At 42.1% G+C, this 24,198-nt stretch overlaps 2 protein-coding genes across 2 annotated transcripts; one reads left to right on the forward strand and one right to left on the reverse strand.

The window, feature by feature from the left end:
* Positions 1–1,274: 1,274 nt before the first annotated feature.
* Positions 1,275–2,033, reverse strand: LOC310776471 (CD9 antigen-like; the record flags this gene model as incomplete). The annotated part of the gene is made up of 1 exon (XM_083636661.1): positions 1,275–2,033. One exon carries the CDS (start codon positions 2,031–2,033, stop codon positions 1,275–1,277), a length of 759 nt encoding a protein of 252 aa, XP_083492787.1.
* A 2,532-nt stretch (positions 2,034–4,565) lies between these two features.
* n4bp2l2 (NEDD4 binding protein 2-like 2) lies at positions 4,566–10,074 on the forward strand. The gene is made up of 6 exons (XM_083637535.1): positions 4,566–4,629; positions 4,851–5,860; positions 6,007–6,131; positions 8,760–8,848; positions 8,954–9,030; positions 9,142–10,074. Exons 1-6 carry the CDS (start codon positions 4,567–4,569, stop codon positions 9,305–9,307), a joined length of 1,530 nt encoding a protein of 509 aa, XP_083493661.1. The 5' UTR covers position 4,566; the 3' UTR covers positions 9,308–10,074.
* Positions 10,075–24,198: the final 14,124 nt, after the last annotated feature.

Consider the following 24,198-nt stretch of genomic DNA (forward strand, 5'->3'; position numbering starts at 1 on the left):
CAATGCTATAGTCAATACTACAGTAGTACAGTTAGGCATATTTGAAAAACTAGGCATCTCGCACGCTCGATTCTGAGGCTCACCCGCCCTGCAGCTCGACCGCTGTGCAGACTCACTTGCTGCCTCGCCCACCCTGCAGCTCGCCCACTGTGCGGGCTCCCTTGCTCTTATGACATCACTGATGATGTCACAACTTCCCATCACTGATGACATCACATTTGCTCTTATGACATCACTGATGATGTCACAATGCCTATGACATACAGAACATTGCCCACATGCTCCCTTTTATAATAAGAATGCAATTAATACATACACAGCTATATATACACAGTGGAATCCGCTTATTATAAGTGATCACGGTTATAGTGATCAACCGCTTATAGTCATCAAAAAGCTTGGTCCCAAATCATTCCTATACACATGCCATTTAAATAATTCGATTATAGTGACCAATGCTCCACTTACAGTGACATTCTGGGCCTTGTCCCACCTCTGTCTACGCAAGACTGCAGAAACATCTGGAGGCCTAACTTACTGTATGGATTTTTAAAGTCAATAACATTCCTTTACTTTATACTGTATTCATGTAATACATATACAGATGTCAATTAAATGGTAATCTGCATGAGAAATAAAAAGAAAAAAAATTGTTAGAATGATCATCTGCTTATAGTGATCAATTTGACCCGTCCCAAGGTGATCACTAAGCACTGTATGTGTGTATATGGTATGCCAGATGGATGGGTTTGCTTCACATTCTGTAACTTGTGAATTCAATACCGCCCCATCTCGGAGTCAGATTAACAGAAAAGAGCCTGAGGGAAGAAATAGTTGAAGTAAATGCACAATGGCTAGCAGTTCTCTGACTTTTACGGGAATGCAGCACTTATCAGCTGTAAACAATAGATGTTTAACAGTTTGTGGTAACTCTTTGACTGGGGAAAGAAAGCCTGCAAAATATATATTCTCAGAATCAAGGAGGCCCTTAACTTCATTATCTGGCCAGTGTATGGCATGGCAGTGATGATAATTGTGGTGGCACAGTAACAATATGTGATTACCCCCATTTTGACCTAACAACACATAAAGGTTACACAATACATAAGTATACAGAATTTGTAGAAAGAAAGGTCCCTTTTCCATATGAACGTGCAAATAACATTTAACTGAAGTTTAGAACTTGAAAATAATGTATGATGATCAGTGTTTTGGCCACAATGTAAACATATAGGCTACTGGCTTAGCCTGAACTCTAGCAATGGCGTTGTTGTTTATGGGGCAGAGAAGTGCAGGGCCGAACTGAGAGTATTCCCTTCAGAGTCACAGTCAGAGTACTCAGTGGTCGCTTTCTGGCATCGCTTGCTCTGTTTGATGTCGAAGACAATGGCGCACACCAGGGCACTCATCAGAAGAGCTCCAGTTCCAACGAAGATGCCCATCACCAGAGGTGCTTTTTCTTCAAACACCCTTGTAATTATTATAGGGCAGGAGGTAGGCTGGGCGTTCTCCCAGATCGTCTCTGGTTTGGGGCACGTCTGTTTAACAATCTCCACCAACGGCACATCTATCAGACCACAGCAGTGGAACATGTTGTGGATGAACGTGAGTGGGGGGAGAATGATTTCGTACTTCACACACAAAGCATACATGCTAGCGTAGAATTCTGTGACGTGCATCCCCGCCTCATCGCTCCTGCTATAGGTGAGAATTCCAATTGCGGTGTCAGCGCCGGCCAGAAGGGCCAGAAGGACGGAGTACACTTTCAGAGCACATCTGTTCTCCTTGTAGGCACCGTGGAACCCAAATGCAACCAAAATCAGCATCACTGAACCGAGAGTAAACAGCGCTGTCACACAGAAAACAAATACACTTGAGTTGGGGTCCGCAATTACAACTTCAAAGATGCCTCTTGTGTTGCTGAACCTCACCCACAAGCCGAGTCCCAAAAAGGCCAACGCCACCACCGCAAAGATGATGTTGAGAATGACGAGGATGTATTTACACACGAGGCCACATCTGTCCACTGCCATGTTGTTGTTGTTGTTGTTGTTGTTGTTGTTGTTGTTGTTGTTGTTGTTGCTGCTGTTGCTGCAGCTCCTCAGGAAAATAAGAGAAGGCACTGGCAAAGTCCGTCGTTGTGATGTTCTTGATCTAATGTAACATTGTCTTGCAGACCAGCAACAGCAGAAATAAACCGGGGAGGGGCCATGGATCTATTAAATTAACTGATGTTGGCAACTTGCCAACAATAACACCGAAGAGCGTGGAAGCAAAGAGTGGACACACGATTGCATTTTTGAAACAGTCGCTAGAGGCGCTGCGGCAGCGCCAAAGCAGCACCGCTGCTTGCCCCTCAGTAGTCCGCATACAGTAAATATGACTAGTAGGCTACTACTGACTACAGTAGGCCCTACTGAAAGGGGCGCGTGATTTCGAATCGCACATAGGTTACGCAAAAACCACGCCCTGTGCCCGCCTACGCAGCAGTCAAGCGCCGGGATTGGCCAGGCGCTCATGCTCATGTTGCGCTCTCTGTTACAGGGAAACCATTCCTGTGAAGCAACAACACCAAGCGAGGCTGCAACGAGGATATTGAAAGACAAAATCCTACATAGCACCAAAGCATACAATGTATTTTAATGTTATTTGACTTTCTGACCACCCGCCTCAGTGCTTATTATGAGGCCAGAATAACAGATGCTGCTGGCCATTGGGAAGGCTAGCCCTTTACTTTTGGTTTTATTTATTGTGTATGATTCAACTTTTTATCTATGATTTTATATTAGGCTATTGCATGTTTTTGTAGATTGTTGGGACTTCACTGGCCTAGAACAAACGGCTGGACTGGGGGTGGGTGGGGGGGTGCTAGGCATATGTGCTGTAGCCGCTGTAGCCAATTGCATTTTAAATTTTATATTTTTTATAGTTTTCATTTGCAGGTTAAACTGTCAGCTGAGCTGTTATTGAAGCTTTGGCTAAAGGCCTGAATTTTACAATGATGTTTTGAAATAAATGTTTAAAAATCGATTGTGTGTTAAGAGCAATTCAGTTGGTTCATGAAATCGCTGGGCTACGTGCCCAGCGCTTTGTGGTGTGGGAGATTCCAGCTGTCAAAAGAAGACCAGACTTGCTCCTGGCCAATCCCGGCGCTTGACTGCTCTGCGTAGGCGGGCACAGGGCGTGGTTTTTGCGTAACCTATGTGCGATTCGAAATCACGCGTGTAGGACATGTTTACTGGATGCTGTTTTTCAGTCTCCTTGACCTTAAGGGCCAAAATGGTGGAGGCGTAGCTCTGCGGCTGCGCGGTGACGTTGCAATGGCGCGATCAATTAAATGATTGCATGTCATTTCTTATCAATGTACGTTCTTTGAAAACACTTCCTGTGCCGCTTGCTAGCAACAAGACTTCCGGGTTGGACGTTTAGCCTTCACAATAAGAGTGACGTAATTTGATAGTGTTGGTTTCGACATTAAAAACAAGAAACCACGCATTTAAACAAAGCTATACAATACAAATTATGTTTCTGTATGACAATAACTGTTTAACATTTAGAACGTTCTTCTCAGTATCTTTGGACAAATACGGCTCCTACCTCTTTGTGCGTTTTTGTGTTATTGATGTTATGTTGTGTTACTGTCATTGATGGTGCTCCATCCATCCATCCATCCATCCAGCGAGTCCACCGACCCCACCCCGCTGTAACAGTACAGCTGATCTGCTTGTGCAGAAATGTTCTTTCATTTTGAAAAACGGCCACCGGAAATGCCTGTTGCTCGTCTTATTCTTGTTGCTAGGAGCGTGTGATGAGCAGGAATTTGACTTCCGCCCAGCAGGAATTTCACTACCGGGTTAGTGTTTTGCCTTCAGAATAAAAGCATGATAAAGTTCGATTTTTACAATAAGAATTTAAGTAGAAATTTACCTATGACACCCAACATAATGAACATAAGAACACTAAGATGAAGCTCTAGTTTAATGTTTGAATGAAAATAGACCAGCAGAACAAATATTTGAAGAAACACACTAGTGGCTAACCCAAATAGGTGTAAAATTCACTCTTGTTGACATTTAAAAAAACACATTTTACCGCCTACGGACGCACAGAGTCCGACCAGTAAAATAAGCCCACTTTGAAATATTGGTAAAAAATTCATGTTAACAAGAGTGAATTTTACACCTATTTGGGTTAGCCACTAGTTAGGCATGATAGAAGGACTACTGATGTACATGACTGCAGTGAATTTTCCCCAACGCACCAACATTTGAATTTTTGACCAATATTTCAAAATGGGATTATTTTACAGGTCGGACTCTGTGCGGCCGTAGGCTGTAAAATGTGTTTTTTCAAATATCAACAAGAGTTAATTTTACATATATTTGATTTAGAGTGTAGTTTGCATGGGTATTTATTCAATTTGTGTGACATAACTTCAATTTGTGTATTTTATCGATTTTTAATGACAGCTTTTATTCTGAAAAATCTTGACCGGAAGTCAGAAATCCCTGCTGCTTCCTGCTGACGGCACACTGACTAGCAAAACATAGGTCGAAATGTGCTTGTATGCTGGGTGTTCATTTCTGTCTTTTTTACACTTTTATCGTTACTACAGCCCATAGGGATACGGTAAGCATACATTATTAGCTAGCGTTAGATGTATGTATGCGACGTTCTAGCTAGAACATATGTAACACAAATTATATTGTCACGTTTTTCGGTGTAATTTTGTGATTAGCTTAGCTAGCTAAGCTAACAGTCTTTACTTTCGTTTTTGGACCAGTTACAGCATAATAGGGGCTTTGCTTATATTATTATTATTAACCGGAATGTTTCCTTCTATCATGTAGATGTCTCGTGGTCATTATGGAGAAAAAACATTCATGGGAGAGTCATTGAAGAAGAGTCAAAGTACAAAGGACTGTGGAAATGAATCTGCTAAAAAGACACAACAAAAGAGCAGCGTAAGGCAGCGTGTGTTAAAGGGTGTAGGATCCACCAGCACCTCCTTCATCGGCCCACCATGTCGTCCAGAAACAGTCACCGTCAAGCCCACAGTCACAGTCAAGCCCACAGTCACAGTCAAGCCCGACATTGAAGATACACTGAGTGAGTTTTACAAAGAGCTTGAAAAGATCGATTCAGTCGATGGTACTTGTGAAGGTTTTGTTCAACCATCAAGACATGTCACAACACCTACGAACAAAACAATGCTGCATGCAAGCGTGGAGAAAAATGGTAACATGAACAGATCTTCAGACACAGATAGTTACCAGAAAAGCATCGAACAGAAACACCCATCTTGGCCGCACTGGTATCAAAATGAGCCATACCACCAGAGAAACCCGAGGTCAGATATGGCCCTGATCTCTGATAGGGCTGGTCCCACCCAGGATCACTGGCGTCATCCTCCACCTTTCCAGAGACCACCATGTCCCAGATTTCAAGGACCCCCTCCATACGGTCACCCACCGCCTCCTGCTTTCCCCAATCCGCAGGACTCGTTCCCGCACATGAATCAAGATCGAGACTGGAGGGGTTCTGGCAGGACAAACCAGTATCAAGATGAAGTGCATTTTCCACCACCTAATCAATGTAGTCACCACTCTTCCAGGGACAGGCAGGGTTATAACTATGACACTGAGCCGAATGTTAATGTTGACTGGTCTGCTAATGCACATGAAGGATGGTCTCAACACGATTCTGACTGGCGGCAGAGACCTGATGTTGATGCAGAGAATGAACTGCGTGAGCAGCAAGACCAGCGCCAGCCTGCTGATAAAGTACAAGACCCCGATTCATCCTTGGTACTGATCTTGATGAGGGGATTACCAGGCTCTGGGAAATCAACACATGCTAAGTATGTCTGTGTACAACAATCTCAGAAGTACATTGTTTTAAGTCAGCAAAGTCGTGTGTTTTTAGTGTTGCTTCTGATCTAAAATGGTTTCCAAATCTATATACATTGCCTTTTATTTTTTCAAGTTAGTATATTATTTCTTACAGGGAATTGCTGTCCACCAGTCCCAGTGGGTTAATATTGAGCACAGATGACTACTTCGCTCAGAAAGATGGCTACGTCTATGACCCAAGCCTGCTTGGAGCGGCTCACGAATGGAACCACAGCCGAGGTAATGTCTCCTGAAATCCCGAGATTACCTCAACGGTTTGGATTAAATGTATTTCACGGAAGTATTTACATTGCATCATCCCAATTCAGTCACAACACTCTTAATTTCTTTAACTTTTGTTACACTGAAGGTTTTTTCACCCATGTTAGATGAAAAGATATAAGGCTCTTTCACACACAGATCGCGCAAAAATTGCAGTTTAGGAGTCCCGCAAAGCCCGCACCCTCGCCACAGAAATTGCTTTCACACAGAGCCAAGCAGCACGGCCACATTCCCGTCCTGCAGTGTACTTTCAGGTGAAATCCCCCGCTCCCGGATTGAAAGGCGAGCACCACTCGCATGGTGGGCGGACTCGCCTTAACAAAACGGGCTCCGCCGCGGAGTGCATCTGCCGACTTTCTGGCAGCGAAGTGTTGCATGAATTGCATTCAAGGAAAGCCAACTTTATTTACACAACACATTTCATAGAAGTGAATTCACTGACTAAGCAGATGGATATGGTGTCATGGTGTAATTCCTTGTGTAATGTGTTGTCCACATGCAGCATGGTAACCAGGCTTTCAATATTCATCTGATCGACTTTATGGATGCATCATGCACCATCATGTAGCCTATTAGGTACAAGGCTAATTCTTATCTTTTGGTTCCATTTTTGTGTAAAGCAAATTATTCCGATTAAGTAGCCTAATTAGCGTCCGTAGCCTACTCCGTTCTGAAAGACGACCCCCCGCATATCAAACAGCTGCAGTCTGCATAACGTTCGTCGGGGGAATAGTATAGGCTATAAATGCACATGACTACTTAACGTTAGTAGTTTTTGTAAGGGAATGCACAGAGCTGATTTCGAGAGGGAATATCCTCAGACCAACTCGCCACAGACAGCTATAGCCCTCTGAAGCTTATTATTATATCCGTTAATTTTACCTACTAATGTCAACATCGTTTGAGCATAAAGCCTAACCGCACGGAGCATTCCTCCTGGCGTCCCTGCAGTCATGATTGTATAGGCTACTTTTTTTACTTTCACTCGTGCACTTTCTTGATACATGAGGTGATTTCCCCTGTAATTTTTTTATGAATGAGCTGACCATTCGCACCTTTTCCGGCTCGCTGCGAGACGCTTTCAAGTGGAGGCGGGTTGCCAGGTAACCCGGCGCTGTTACTACCTACCGTGGCGGGACAAAAGGCGTAAAACAATTATCCACCAAAGCGCGTTCACGACTTTCACATCGGAGGCGCGAATCCTATTTTCCGTGCATTTTTCGGCTTTCAAGGCCGGTGTGAAAGAGCCTTGTGAGTGATGTGTTTATTTGCGAGGGCTTTGGCCCAAGGCACTAACAGCACACAGATATTAATTCCACTGACGCTGGCTCTTTCACAGATTAACTGTGACGGGCTTATCAGTGGATAGATAAATGTGTAAGAATGTGATTTGAAACAGTATAGAGAGCCAAAGTGAACGTCACTTCCTGCCTTTCTCTCTGTACAGTACCAGCGTCTGAAAAAATGATTTCCCCTGTAATTTTTTTATGAATGAGCTGACCATTCGCATGATTTGAAACAGTATAGAGAGCCAAAGTGAACGTCACTTCCTGCCTTTCTCTCTGTACAGTACCAGCGTCTGAAAAAATGATTTCCCCTGTAATTTTTTTATGAATGAGCTGACCATTCGCACCTTTTCCGGCTCGCTGCGAGACGCTTTCAAGTGGAGGCGGGTTGCCAGGTAACCCGGCGCTGTTACTACCTACCGTGGCGGGACAAAAGGCGTAAAACAATTATCCACCAAAGCGCGTTCACGACTTTCACATCGGAGGCGCGAATCCTATTTTCCGTGCATTTTTCGGCTTTCAAGGCCGGTGTGAAAGAGCCTTGTGAGTGATGTGTTTATTTGCGAGGGCTTTGGCCCAAGGCACTAACAGCACACAGATATTAATTCCACTGACGCTGGCTCTTTCACAGATTAACTGTGACGGGCTTATCAGTGGATAGATAAATGTGTAAGAATGTGATTTGAAACAGTATAGAGAGCCAAAGTGAACGTCACTTCCTGCCTTTCTCTCTGTACAGTACCAGCGTCTGAAAAAATGTGAATGGTGGTGAACGGAGAGAGACGTAACTTTTTTGATCCCGTTTGAATTGTGCCACCGGGTGCAAAGATAAATTTGGTCAATTTAAATGATAACTACGCATGTCAAGAAAGTCACAGTTTGTAGGTAAAACCGTGGCATTATAAGTTATAAATCAGAAAGACTACGCACAACCAGTCGCATAAGTGACGTCTCTCCCACCAGTCCATGTTGTTGATGGTGTGATGTACAGTATATTGTGCGACACGAGAGATGTAGTCGATTGACAAAACTAAACCTTACGTTTCAGTTTCAGGACAAACTGCGACTTTCTTGACATGCATAGTTATCTTTTAAATTGACAAAATTTACTTTTGCACCCCGTGGCACAATTCAAACGGGATAAAAAAAGTGACGTCTCTCTCCGTTCACCACCATTCATATTTTTTCAGACACTGGTACAGGGAGAAAGGCAGTAAGTGACATTCACTTTGGCTCTCTATGTGACTTTCAGCATCCTGTCAGAACTTGGTTCGACCTGTTGTGCTTAATCTTCTTTCAGCTAAAGAGGCCATGCATCAAGGCCGCGCTCCCATCATTATTGACAACACGAACATCCAAGCTTGGGAAATGAAGCCATACGTCCAAATGGTGGGTGCTTCTAATGCACATTATGGCTATTTAGTTGCAGCATTTTAAATGACCTCACCAGGGGCATAGGATAGGACCCAATGAAAAATGTCCAAATTGTTACAGGCATTGGAGAGAAGATACACAGTCTACTTTCATGAACCTGAAACCAAATGGAAGTTTGATCCTTTTGAGTTGGAGAAGTATGTTTTTGTTTGTATGTTTGTTTGTTTTTATAACATTATAGTACAGATCTTGACAAATCAACGTCACATCCTAACAACACCCTATGTACGTACATGTGTTCCCTCCAGGAGGAACAAGCATGGCGTGCCTCAGGAGAAAATCGCTCAGATGATGGATCGCTATTCATCTCCCATATCTGTTGACATTGTCCTGAGTTCACAAGAGCCGCGGCATGTGAACACGAGACATCGACCAGAGCAATGGCCGATGAGAGACGAGCGACATTTCCGCTAATTCCTACCAGTATTCAACCAGCCAAATTTGCCTTGAAGAACAACAGATTTGCAATGATGTATATATTACCAGCAATTTCTACTTGACTTTTAATATATTTGTTCTATACTGTAAATTTATGTACAAGAGAAGTTGGATATATTTTACTATAGAACTTATAGATTTTTCAATTTTCATGTTGATAATTTTGCCATGAATTAGAGTTGAATTTACATGATTTTGCTTTTTGTATTCAACTGACCAAATGTAATTTCAAGGCTGTTGTTCAGCAAGCGTTTGTGTTCAATAGACAGCAATATACAAAGCCAAGAAGTTGTTCTCTTCCTCTTCTCAGATTCCTGTCTGTCAGTTATAAATTTGTTGCTCACATTGTTTACTTGTGATTCCTTGAATCTATCTTTAAGAAGAGACTCAAGACCCAGCTCTTTCGCGAACACCCTCTCATCCACTGTTAGTGAATTTGAACTTTTACCCTTGGGGAAGCGTTACAGACTACCGATGGCAAAGAGGAACATCTATAAGAAGTCCATTGTCCCAGATGCTGTCATGGCAATAAATAAAACTAGGATGCGGTAGATTCTGCTTAGGGTGGTGTTTTAATTTCTTACTTTGCTGAGGTTTTTTGTACAGCAGGTCCTATGACCTACCCAGACCTATGATTTGTAATTCTGACCTGCATTGGGAGGTGTAGCCTACTTTTGTGCATCGGTGTGGATGAATGTGTGTTGACTGTTTTGTGGATGTGTGGTCATTTTGTGGATGTCTAGCCAGGTTCTTTGTCATAATAGACCCTTCTCACGGGGGCCATTTTGTGTCGAGAAGCCAGGGTAAACACAGGTGCAAGCAAAACACTAATGAGGGTTTCCAACTTCCATGATTGGGATTTGGAAACCCTCATTAGTGTTTTGCTTGCACCTGTGTTTACCCTGGCTTCTCGACACAAAATGGCCCCCGTGAGAAGGGTCTATTGCTTTGTTTCATGTGTTTGTCATGTGTATTGTTGTGTTTTATCTTTTGAGACATGTCTGCGGTGGAACCAAAGACGAATTTCCACTTGTGGACAATAAAGTTTTCGTAATCGTAATCGTAATTTATACTTGATGGGCATGAATGATGAGAGGGATGATAGATGTGCATGAATGTTAATTGCATGAATGATGAAAAAAAGCTCCTATGCACTCTGCACTGCCTGGTGGCACCTGGGTCCATTCAGACTCAAGCTTGGCCTCATGGCACTTACTCATGCTGTTGTCTTCTGACTAGATCATTGCTTGTGATGTATAAAGCTCAGATGTACGTTGCTGTGGATGAAAGGGTCTGCTAAGTGAAATTGTAACATTGTAAGTTTATCATTTTCGTTTGTTGTATGCAAACATGGTTCCATTCCACTTAGAAGCAAAGGAGATATACAGTATGTTGTTTCTTCCTCATACCTGCAAGGGGCGCCAGAGTACAGTTTAACATTACAGTCTCCTTGAATGCTTTGGATTTGTGTGTAATCCAACTGGTTTAGCTGGTGAACTCAGTTGTCAGAGGGTTTGTTCTGTTATTGTATCTTTAAACAGCTCTATGTTTCCTGCCAGTGGACAAAATGTTATACAATATGAATAGTGTAGCATACCAATCTCTCTCACTATTGTGATCTACTCTGGTGTCTCCAATTTTGTGACATTATTTTCCTCCACAAATTGTGTGATTCTCTGGCGAAATTAAGTTAATGTATGGCAAACGGTCACACAACCATGCAGAGAAGATATTTGTTTATTTTACAATAAAGGACTTTTCTAATCATTAGAAAGCCCTAATTTTTATTTGATAAGAAAATCTTAATTTATTCATTTTTAGTTGTGTGCAGAAGTGTAACAGCAAAAGCCATGAAGAGAACTCCTAAAGAAATTGTAAATTAGTGTATAACATAAATGCAAACTCAGTCTTGGTAAATAGACAAAACATCTCATGATAACATTGGGTGGAGACAGGATTAGCCCACTACACCTGCTGCAAGACAGCTTTCAGAGCCAAGAAGCACTGATATAGAATAACAGTGGCTGTGTAGACTTCAGGGCCGCGTCTGAGAACATTCATTATTGTATCCCAAAGGAAATCACACTGCCAGCATATTCCCTGCCGTGTTCATTAGACCTGCACAGAAAGGTGCTGTTTTGATGGCTTCAATCAGCAGAGCCTCGTCTTTGTTTCCCTTGACCTCACACTATATGCAGTGCACTCTGGGATACTGCACAGTAAGAAAAAAGCAATCCACAGAAAATGTATGTACATGGCTTTCATATGGTGCATAATATGATTATATGGTATTTGTTATGGCCTTATTACACTGTAGTGTGACATGATTTATGGCAAAATTGAGCATTTTTGGAGCAGCTTTGTCTGAGATCTGAGTTGCCTTTCCTGATCTCAGCTGTGCTCCATCCCTGATTATGTGTGTTTAAAAATAGCATGTGGAGAACCAGAACCTCCTAAATGGGATGTGCAACAATTGGGGTTTTTATTGATAAAGTTTTGCCAAACAAGTCCTGAATCTGGGCAAAGACATGATTCTGAAGCCGTATCATATTGACAGTTAGTGCAGGACATTTGACTCATCTTTAGTCTGCAGGGAATGTAAACATGACCAAAGAACCTTTTCAAATTTCACAAGAATAGGCTATCACCGTCATCTACATTTCAGAAGTTGAAGTTGAGTCCAGCATGATACTCTTGACTCACATGAGTAATGATCAGTGTACCTTGTGTGTACCTTTTGTTCTCAGCTTCCGCTCTTGTCCCTATAGAGGTTTATTAACACATCGCTGCCCTTGTTCTACAGTCTGCCGACCTGCAAGCCTTTAGCAGTCCAGGGGATAATGTTGATTCCACGGTTACTTCTGCATGTAAAACGGCATATGAAGGGTCCAAAATAATATCCTTGATTAAAATGTTACTGTGCTGGTTAAGAGGTTAAGGATAATCTGTACAGACGAACAACCTGGACAGTGTAGATGGTTGGGCAGAGTACATACCGTATATGGCTTTTGTGGGATTGCAGTAATCTAACAAAATCGACTTGTGCTCTGTTAGTGACTGGAAAATAAATAATCTGATTACAGTTGCTTTTGATGAAAATAGACCACTGTTGAATTACTCAGATATTTGAAACAAATAAAGTGGCATTTTCAATGCATTACACATACATAGGCTATATTATACATCATATACACATATTAAAAATAATGGTTGATAAGTACTCCATTACAGTCTACAATTGGATTAATTTTGACATAGCAAACTAATGATTAGTTTAATCAATTACATTTTGGTACTTATACAATTTCACGGTACACATGAAAATCACCATTTCAATTCCTGATATTCAATATTCTGTTAGTAATGCATGCACAGGGAACATTTTATGTGAAATTCTGACTGCATCCAATTGCAAGTGTGTTTTTGGTATGAAGAGACGGCATCAACTAACCTGATCTCAAAGATGCTGAAAGAAAACAGAAAGGAGACAGGTGAGTCATTCATTCTAATGACATTTTATCTGTCGTGCTGTTTAAGGGCTATGAAGCAAAATAAAGACTGAGTAGGGCTTGCTATCAGAGAAGTAAAAGTGACTCACTCCTTGTTACAAATCCTTGACTTTTATGGCTCTCATTAAGATAATCGCATCCTGTGTGAGAGAATCAGACAGCATGCAATCAAAGGAGCTTTCAAAAGGGCACATTTTCAATCACTCCTATCTATTGGTAATGCTGCCTGTCTCTCATAAAGCAAGAGCAATCTGATCCATTTGAGTCATAGAAACACCCCCCCCCCAGGCCAAAATCTCTTCAGCTCTCATGAGATCTAAAAATTTGAGAAAATTAGGATTTTCAAGCACACCAATTAAGGAAAAGTCACTCTAATTACATACTTTATGTGAGATATTCCTCTGATTATAGACAGGTTGATTTTCTCAGTGATTTTGTTAACTCAAATCAACTCTCAATAACTGTGAAACTAAATTAATGTCTGCAAAACTGTTTACAACCTTCGGATATACGGATTTTGAAATGACACAAAGCTGGTTGAAAATCGGCGGAGTGTATCTTTAAGGATTTCTGATTAGATGTGCTTGACTAACCTAACAGCATCTCTCTCTCTCTCTCTCTCTCTCTCTCTCTCTCTCTCTCTCTCTCTCTCTCTCTCTCTCTCTCTCTCTCTCTCTCTCTCTCTCTCTCTCTCTGTCTGTCTCCCAGAGGCAGGGGAGCTTCAGGCATTGCCATTAGCATCTTTACTGCAGAATGAACAAAAGGGAAGAATCTCTTTGAAATGATGGAAAAACAGAGAAGAGTTGAGTCATATTGTCAAACACAGAGCAGCGTGGCAGCAGCCTGCAATATCGCTCAAATCACAGCCTGCTCTCTGAAATCCTTGAGCTGCTGCTGATCCTTTACTGATGCAGCCAAGGCCAAACAGTATGTGAGCAGGGGGGCTTAGCTGGTCATACAGTATCGAGCACTTTGTAACACTGTAACTTATTTACACTGCGAAGCAAGATGATCCTGTTTGAGAAGCTGAGCCGACAGGAAAGGCTTTTCAAATGTTTGACTTATTACAGGAAAGCTCTTCGTCAACACAGTTGTTAAAACTGGAAGTTAATTTGCATCACGTGTAGATAATCAGAACCTCATCTAGGAATCCAGTTGTTTGTGATTTATTATACTGCATGGTGGTTTATATTGGGATTTTATTTTTTTACTTTGATTGTAACATTTAGTATAATATTTGGTATTTTTTGCATTCCTTATATAGTGATTGGTGACCTATTATCTTAACATTACTGGCACTTGGTGTCTTCCGTACTTTAGCTTCTCATATCTCGACACTTCTCACTGGGATTTTACTCATCAGTAGGACACTCGCTCAGAGTTCCTTGCTTCAGTCAGCTAACAAACCCATTTATGGTGCACAATACCTTCAACAACAGCTGCAACTGCAATAAACTCTAACTTTGGTCAATTGTTTTACAGGGATGCAAGTTCCTGTTTTTCAATAGCAGGACATGTCAGGAAAAGGGAAGGGCACAAGTTTCATCCCTGGAGCAGCAGCTAACCGGTCCATCGCTGTCGAAATACCAAAAGCAGATTCACCTGCTCTGTGACCCTCTGGTGAAACGTGAATATAAAATTGTATCTGACACAAATAGCCTATGCAATTTATTATTTTTTGAGTCACAGGGCAACCAATATTATGATTGGGTACTCGTTCCTATAGCAACCAAGAGACCTTTGAAACATACACATCATGTGGGACAGAGTGACCGATGACTGTGATCTGAATGCTTGATTGAATCGATTGGCTGATGGAACAGAAAGTGACAGTAATGGCAGCAATGTGAATGGAGGTTTGCCAAGTCACTGCTGTTTATCAGCCACCGTGCCACACCCTGAGGGGACAAGCAGTATCTCCTCCTTCAGTTTCCAATTCCTTCTCCCTTATTATGTAGTTGTTTTTTGTGCTTTTGAAGATGATGAATGATATGAAGGGCGCTTGTGCTCAGAGAATAGATGGGCTGTGACCATTTTATTGATTATACACTGCATAGGGCAGACAAAATCTGAGCGGTGGGTTTAAAACAGCAGCACCAACACCCACACTCTTTATCGAACCAGTAATCCATTCAAATGTACATTAATTCACTCCTTAATTCATACAAAATCGCCTTAAAGTTAGTTAAGGGAGTTATTAATGGAGGAGGCGCCATCCAAACATCTTAAACACCTTTTAATGTTTGACTGCTTCTAATTCAGGGAGACAGGAACTTTACATTAATAACCCAGTAAATCATGCACAAAAGGCATTGCAAAAAATTCCTTAAAAGCCCATGATACAGACCTTAATTATTATTATTACTATTATAGTATAAATGTGAAGCGCATACCCAAACTAAAACATTTTCATGTGACCTGTGACTATAGGATACCAGCGACCCAGAACTTGACCCTGCGATATCTCTGTCAGTTGTACTGCTAATGAAAAAAGAAATGCAGCAATGGCAACCTGAAGATTTTGCCATTCTATAGGCTAGATCAGTGGTTCTCAACCTTTTTACACCAAGTACCTCATCAGAAATTAACACCATAATGAAAGTATGAGAGGGAGGGAGCCTTGTGTACCACCAGTGGTACGCGTACCACAGGTTGAGAACCACTGGGCTAGATGTAGGCTATTGTTGTCATTCTAGCATGAAGGCAAGGGGATGAAGTTCGACCGTGAAGAGACCATGTTTCTTTTATTTGGTTTTCAGAAATTTTGCAAATTTGCAAATTTGCAGAGGCCTGATCTGATTCTGATACCCATTGGAGCACACAATCACTGTCCATTTAGTCAGGCCTCGCTCAGAGTTGGCATGCAGCCTCTCCTCTCTCTCCCCAGGTTTTCATAGTACACTTCCCTGGCTGATTCCAACTCCGCTCACCTGTGTGCTCCTCCACTCAGGTGAACACCAGTGTTGATTTTGGCCACTAATTAGCCATCTTTGCCCATTTAGTTGGCCCTAATGACCTAATTCAAAAATCACATGCAGGGGTGCTCTTTACACTTCCTGAAAGATTCAGCGCAATCGCATGTAAAATGGAATAGCTGTGGGTGGACACAATTTCTGCTCACATGAGACTTTGCATTTATTACCGGAAGCCTATTGTGCATCTGTGCCAAATGTGTTGCTTTTATAAAAAATAAAAAAATTGTTATGCTTAACTGCCCCACTATATAGTTCTCATAATAATAATAATAATAATAATAATAATAATAATAATAATAATAAATCCCATGCACTCTAAAAAGTAAAATGCCTTTATCATGGTGGCGTGGTCATATTAAGCCACTTTGAAGGGGCTGAAGCAATGGTTTTCTTGAAGTTAAATTGACTGTTCATATGTTCACATTAGTGATTGTTTTCCTTACAAAGACCGACGATACTTCACCCACCTTATTAACCATAGAAGCTACATCACTAGTTGCAGGTGGCATTATAAACAATGTGGTTGGTTCCATTTGGGAAGCTTGTTAGGCTTGTTACCGGTGTTTTCTGATCGGCTACAACCATGGCTACAACATCTACGGTGTTTATTGTCGTGGTCACGTGAGGTTGCAATCCAATCATAATCGTGATCTGTAGCTGCACAGCGTGTCACCCTCACAAAAGCTACACGGCTCTGACAAAAGCTTTCCAGCCAACTGTGTCAAGCAAACTGCAATAAGACCAGAAGTAAGGCGATTTAGATTTCAAAATAAAGTAGAATGTGCAGCGTTTGACACACAATCGTATCAAATGACTCAGTGGAATGAAATAATATGGAGTGAATATCTAGGCCTATCGCTGGCCCGGGCCTCCATAATATGCTGCTTCAAACTGTATTTAACAAATTACGTTTCAACTTGGGTTTCAAGTTTGGTTTCATCACCACTACACCACGTTCATGATGAAAAGTGAAAACCTTTATTTTGAAAGCCACAACCGGAAGTCTTGCTTCATATTCCAGATCGCTTGACGGTAACTGCTCGCTCTCATCAAGCTACAGATTTGATACAGACAGTACAGTACAGTACAGTCCGGTCCGGTCAGCAACGCTGCTGGAGGACAGATGGCCCGGTAGCACCAGGTAATAACTCTACATTATCCGTCGTTTCAATGTTGTTGATGTTGTGCTCGGTGCTGCTGTATCGAGCATGCGCTTCTGGATCGTATGACAGTGACAGATGATGTAGATTGGATCATGTATGTGCATGTGTAGAGAACTTTACCTCCGAGCCACCTGGCAGGAGTGGATGATTGCATGGCGTTTTGCAGTGTCGTTACGGTAAGTGGCTTTGCATTTGCAGTGAATCATTAGTGTGTTGCTAGAACTGAACGGGCATGATGATATTACTGAATCGCGCTAAACATCCAAATGTAGGCTAATTATAACGTTACTTTGACATTTCTCTTGTTCTAGGTTTGAATTCATGCATTACAGAAACTTTTAGGGACAAAAAGTGGTATGCGGAACAAGTCTATGCAAATGTAACACATAACCTGTTGAACCATATTTTCAGAGATATCATTCACACACAAAAATGGCCAAAAATGTGTTTGCACATATAGATGGAATTGGCTGTATGTACTGTATATTGTCCAAAATAAATGCCATCTGATGTACACATTCATTTTTGGCCAATTTCTGTGTATTTTGAAATATATTTATATTCTGAAATATGCATACCGTAGGCTAGTAGTTTATATTTCTGTGTTTTTGTTTGAACAATTAAAGCAGCTCCTAAACAGTGCGGTTTAGTAGATCTTCCTTTCAGCACATGTTTGCTCCTGAACTGGCACACATGATGGAAAAACTGCTTTTACGACCTATGGTGGTTAGGGGCAACTGGCAGAATGACTGTCTTATGGCCCCCCTATTAACAATAGTCTATTCAGAATGACCACTATCTTACACTCACCGCTGGCTGAGGTCTGACCTGTGGGGCCACTGTAATTTTGGATCATGGATATTTTGCATGCCTCAGTAGGCCTACATGTATAGAGTATAGAATATGCCTCAACTTGCATTCTGCAAGTTGTTCTATGCAGGTTAGATGTCTTTGGGTATGCCTGAACCCCTCGAATACCCGAGGACCCGACTCGGGCCCGGCCGGGTCTCGGTCCATTCAAAAGAAGTGACTCCGGGTCTGTTTGCTGCAGGTTTCTGACAGTGAAATGTCCAGTCCAATAGGACCCGAGTGGACCCAGTGAGTGGCTATCACAGGTGTCAATCACCCCTTTTTATAAACGTCAAATAATTAAACTAATAGAGGGTATGCACACCCACTGGAACACGCCCCCTCAATCGGGAATGGGTGTCAAAATGAGTGTCAAGTTCCTCCCTGAGCAGCAGGTGTCAGTTATCTAGGCTGATTACTGCATTCAAGCTCAGTCTTGCTGTGACTCAGTGGGCGTGACCCTGCAGTGACTTATGCCTCTGTGACATCACATGCATACCCTCTATTAAAAACAAAATCATCAGAGAAATGAGCACTTCAACCTAACTTGACAGCACGGTGGCTCAGTGGTTAGCACTGTTGCCTCACAGCAAGAAGGTCCTGGGTTCAAACCCTGGTCCATCCCAGGTCCTTTCTGTGTGGAGTTTGCATGTTCTCCTCGATGGGCTAAATGCAGAGGATGAATTTCCCCATGGGGACAATAAAGGATAATTTAACTTAACTTAACTCACCTAGAGGTCTTCGGGTATGCTCGAATACCCGAGGAGCTGGCCGGGTCTCGGGTCCATTCAAAAGAAGTGAGTCCGGGTCCGACATTTATCGGGTTTGTACAGGTCAAGGTCTCAGCTTTCTAATAATAGACAGGTACAATCGGGTCTGGGCACACATCTCCAGGGTCCATTATGGTCCGGGTCCATCATTTCTGGACCCGTGAAGACCTCTAATGCAGCTTCATGCATTGCTTTAAGCCCAATTGGCTATTGATTAGATTACATCATTTATGGCTGAAACAATCAGTCATTCTTCTCAAAAAGTCTCATCCGTCATAGCCCAACACATTTTGTGATAGGACTCACCTACAGTACACTCTAATTTGTAAACGGATGATTTAACAGAGAATCACAACTGCAATAGACTATCAATTGTACCTGAATTTATCTTTTTCCTTGAGGCACATTTCCTGTCTAAGGCAAATGTCAGTTTGCCAGGCAGGCATTACCTCTCTTGTGATTTAATTTCAGTCCCCGTTGTCAGAGAGAGAGAGACATTGCTCTGAGCCTCACAGCTGCTGGTTACATAATGTCGGCTGAGTGTCACAGTTTAGCGAAGAGAGGGGGGAACTCAGGCAGAATTGAACACAGACAATACTGAAGCCGACCAAATTGCAACATTACATAAGGGATGTTTTCCTTCCATTGGCTGGGACGGTGGTCCAGAAATAGATCTGAGTGAATTTGCATTTACCAGAGGACACACACGGCTCTTAATGCTGAGAAACGGTACCAAAGATGTGTGCACAGTTTAAAGCATGAGATATTTACATTTTGTGCTGGCTCCAAGCCTAGCAGTAGCACAGGTTGTCCCATGTTGTCAGTATCCTGTGTTTAATGTTCCAAGTAATGATCAGTGGTGTAGCCTACAGAATACAGACACCCAATCTGCAGCTACATTCAAGGACAGTAATCAGGTCTTCCAACAGAGGCAGGGAGAAGTAGCCTATAGCTCGCCTTCTGGTTAACCTCCATCAGGAAAATGCACCGAAGGCTACATGATTCATTAGGTTGCATTCATTGTTCTGTGGATTTGTTGCTATGAATTTCCTTATAGACAGGCATTCCCACTGCGGGGGGGGGGGACTAGATGTGGATGTGTAAAACCGTCTCTAAACATGCATTAACCTCTTCTAAAGCCACCTATTTCTGAAGAAAATGGTGAAAACGACATACCCAAACTAAAATGCTTACTGTCGCTGAACCGCTAGGGTTACAGACAACTGCCTGACCTTTTCTGAAAGGTAAGACTTTGAAGTTTATGTTCCAAGTGTCAGAATGACTCTATGTGTTACTGACCCTGAGTAACACCAGCTCAAACACAGTGGTTGATTCTCGCCTAGAATAAAAAACACTTTTAGAGTGTAAACAGTTACCTGTGGTTGTTGTATTTATGGCTAGAAACCCAATGGAGACATAGCCACAGGCCTTACCACATCCCAACTCAAAGAAGATGAAAAAATACCAAAACATGAGTATTTGGCACTGGTTTTTGTAGGGAGATACCTAGGCGGATTTCCAAAAATCCATTATAAAAAGCCATTTGAAAAAGCCAAATAATCTGAAATGTTGTCTTTGTCTTTGTACAAAGACAGCTATAACTTCTGCTGTGTTGATCTGATCTGAAAAAGGAAGACATGGTTCGATGCGCAAGATTCAGCCGGTTAATTTAGTATGCAGCATGAACAGCATTGTTCAGAATTAACTACCTGATTAATCACATAAATGACAGATGAACAGCAAAAAATCAGAAACGTAACGCCGGGGTTACGGTGCCATGCTGTGAAACATGTAATCGTACCTCTTGAGGCTGTCTTGCATTTCAACTGCCACACTAAATTCTAATCTAATATAAGGTGACCAGACGTCCCCGATTTTCGGGGAGAGTCCCCGTTTTTGGTGACCTGTCGCCGGCTGGAGCTGTCCCTGAAAATGTCCCTGATTTTCTACTGCCGTCTGCGGCCGATATGACTCTAGCTCTAGCTGGCTCATTCTGAAATCTCCAATGAAGATACTTACAGGGTATGACTGTAAGACCTACAGCATCCATTGGGACCAACAATGCCATGCTACCTTGTCGGGAAGGGGGCTAAATAATGAATTTTGAAAAACCGGCATATGGTCAATTTCAAAGGGGACCCTTGACCGCTCTCACCTCAATATATCTGAATGAGAATGGATTCTATGAGTCTATGTTTTGATCCAGGCATCCAACAAGTGTTTACATGTTTTGCTGCTTCCTGCTCTTCCAGGAGAACATTGAAAAAGCAATCAGGACTCCACGGAAAATACTTTTTGAGATCTGAGGCTTTTCATAAACCTTAATCTCACCTTAATCTAATAGAAAGAAAAAATATCAGCAACAGATGACCTTAGGTAGATCATAACATGTAATGGCACTTATAGGAGGTAAGTGAATAGAGAAAAGGGAGCTTCTTGATGCTTATAAAGAATTTAATTTTAAATTTTACTTATAGGAGGTAAACAGAAATGGTAGTGACTCAAAGACTATTATGAAGTTTGAAGATCATCCAAACCGGATTGGTTGAAACACAGCCAACTAGTGTGATTTGATCTTGCATGAGTGGGTTGGCCTTGGCACTGACAAATTCCATCCATCATAAGTGATTTTTATATCAGAGTTTGGTACAAATCAGATGTTGATGCTAAAGAGGGAAAGTGGCAGCTAGCATCTCTCCTACTTGCCATATTCAGTTATGATAAGGAAGTGTAATGAAAAGACCCATAATAAAAGCATGCAAAGTATAGCTGTTATGGCCAACGTGATGGAAATCAGTAGCATGTTTTTACCACGGCAACCGCTAGTGGAGTGGAGTGATATCTACTTTTTAGATTTTGACGTTAACACCAAATTTGGTATAAGGCGCCGTGGGGCTGCCCTGTACAGGATCTATAATCCAGAAGATCATACAGTATGCTGTGACTGACAGCAGAAAGGTCAGATGAGTGCTCCGGAACTACCAGCTTTGCATATTGATATATATATTTTTGCCTAAAATTGCCGGATTTGATTTGATTTAGAATAACAATACTAGCATTTAGTTGCTTTTAACTGGAATAACCTTGGAAACTCCCTGTTCAAACAGAGCTGGACTGCACTGAGGGAGCCACAGCAGCAGCAGCACTGCAGGAGGTAGTGGTCCGCATCCTAATATACTGAGACACACTGCAGTAGAGGGGAACCCGACGAACGTAAACATCACACATCATCCCCCAATTTGAAAATGATTTCTGCAGTCCTAAAATTCAATAATAATGTATTTCTATTAGGGATGCCAATTTTAATCAATTCCTTATCGACGGATCAGTAACGTTAACGATCAATTATCAATTAATCATTATGAAGGGAAAAAGCTTTTGAAATAGAAAATACTAAATGCAGATTTTTATTTTAGATCTGTCTTTAGGCCTACTCAACAAGTTAACCAACCAAGCAAACTCATGCTGTATTTCAACAGTTTGATTAAATTCTTAACAATCGATTAATCGAAAATTGATTAATCATTAACATCCTTAATTTCTACATTTTTTAATGACATACCATATGATCTTTTTTGCAAAAAATCAAAATGACACAAGGTACTGACTCTGATGTCTTTAGGGAGGGAGAAACATCGTTTTCACAGTAACAGGAATTGCAACAAAAGCCATCACATTCTAAATGGTAATGGTATTCGGTTGCTTGATGCTGTCAGATGATGGAAAATAATGTAATCAAACTTAAAATCTATCAGATTGTATGTATGGGCCTTGCATTTTGAGGGAATTTAATTTCCCCTTTGGGATCAATAAAGCTAATCTTATGTCAAAGTAATTCCCAGAACTGTCAGTTGATGCTGACATTTCCCACAGCTTGTTCCGTCATATTAAATGTTCTTACTTGGAGCAATGTTCTTACTTGGAGCACAACAGTAAAACACAGCAGCAGCCTGATTTGAACTCAGGTTGTAATGGGGCCAGCCAGGTATAATTACAATCTCTGTCAAGGACTTTTCACCTAAACAGCATTGATGTTATTCCTGTAGCGTCTTGTTGCCAATAAGTATGATTTATATCCTGGCTTTTTTGCATCGATATTGCTGTATAAATAATTTGACTTGGCCTAATTGACTAGACCTATTCCCGGCTGTGGGAAAGTGACTTCTCTGTGAGGTGGAGAGTCTGAGAACGCTTCTTTTCTGCTACCTTGTTTGTAATTTATGCATCGTGTTCTCGTTTTACGGTGGCAGGAGCCTGACGACAAATTAAAACGTGATGACTTGTATTTATTTAGTACTTGACATTGGCCTGTCCTCAGAGGGCTGCAGGGCGGATGAGACTGGTGGAGGAGAGGCTGACTGATGGTGACTCAGTAGGGGGTTGAAGTGCTTGGCTAAATGCTGCTTGAAAGTGGTTTGAGTGTCTCTGCTGTACTGCAGCTGCCCACTGCTCCGGATGGGTCAGATGCAGAGGATATATAGATTTCATTGTACAATGACAATAAATGGAATCTCAAAGAATAAAATGGAGTGAACATCAAAAGACATTTCTCTGCCCCATGATACGTATAGAGCTGAACAGTCAGGTGACGCCTTAAGACTCGTTTCGAAATGTCGAAATGTCTATGGAGAAGATGAATGGGGAACTCTCTTCCGAGGCAGGAGACGTCACGTGACTATTCACATTTTTGTATCGCAATATATTGAACTTCTATGTATTGCCCCATACCCAGTTTGATGTATTTTGTTTGTGTGTGTGTGTGTGTGCGCACGCGCGCACAGGCCCGCTCCAACCCATTACGCAGAGTACGCAGACTGCGTAGGGCATCACGTGACTGAGGGCACCAAAAAAAAAAAAAAAAAAAAAAATTTTTTTTTTTTGGTGCCCTCAGTCAGGCCACTCACTGAACAGCAGGCCAGGCGCCGCCTACTGGTTTACTAGTGGTTTTATTACTTTATTCAGGGTGCATCTCATTGTAAAATTGGACTCGGCCCAAATTGGGCTTCAAACGGCCCAAATTGGGCTTCAAGCGGCCCAAATCTGGCTTCAACCGGCCCAAATCTGGCTTCAACTGGCCCAAATCTGGCTTCAACTGGCCCAAATCGGGCTTCAGACGGTCCAAATCTGGCTTCAAACAGCCCAAATCTGGCTTCAAACGGCCCAAATTGGGCTTCAAACAGCCCAAATATTTCGCCGCCGCCCTTCGGACGCCGGCACGCACGTCGGCCTGTATCGGCCTGGCCTGCTTGGTATCTAATGCCCGGCCTGAATTATGATCCCAGTCCGCCCCTGCTTGCATGTACAGTTTAACAATCACTTGTTTGCTGACATGTACAGTAATTCTAACAATTGTTTGTTTCCCACATGTAATGAAATGTGAGATACACTAGTATCGTTCATAATTAATGATTTTGCAGTCTTTCGTTTGACAGTTATTGAAAGTTTTACGGGGGGGGGGGGGGGGGGGGGGGGGCACCACAGAACAATTACGCTTAGGGCACCCAAATGGCCAGGATCGGCCCTGCGCGCGCATGTGTGTGTACGTGTGTTTCCATATTTTTCTCCCCAATTGTACTTGGCCAATTCCCCCTGCTGTCCCGG

The sequence above is a fragment of the Poromitra crassiceps genome, assembly GCF_964638095.1.
Source record: "Poromitra crassiceps genome assembly, chromosome: 5".
NCBI classification, from domain to species: domain Eukaryota; kingdom Metazoa; phylum Chordata; class Actinopteri; order Beryciformes; family Melamphaidae; genus Poromitra; species Poromitra crassiceps.

Bases quoted from the DNA above. Each gene is read 5' to 3' on its own strand.
- n4bp2l2 (XM_083637535.1), top strand. From the start codon at position 4,567: ATGCTGGGTGTTCATTTCTGTCTTTTTTACACTTTTATCGTTACTACA. The intron at 5,861-6,006 runs GTATGTCTGTGT...TATTTCTTACAG, and splicing joins GGGAAATCAACACATGCTAA to GGAATTGCTGTCCACCAGTC. The intron at 9,031-9,141 runs GTATGTTTTTGT...TGTTCCCTCCAG, and splicing joins GATCCTTTTGAGTTGGAGAA to GAGGAACAAGCATGGCGTGC.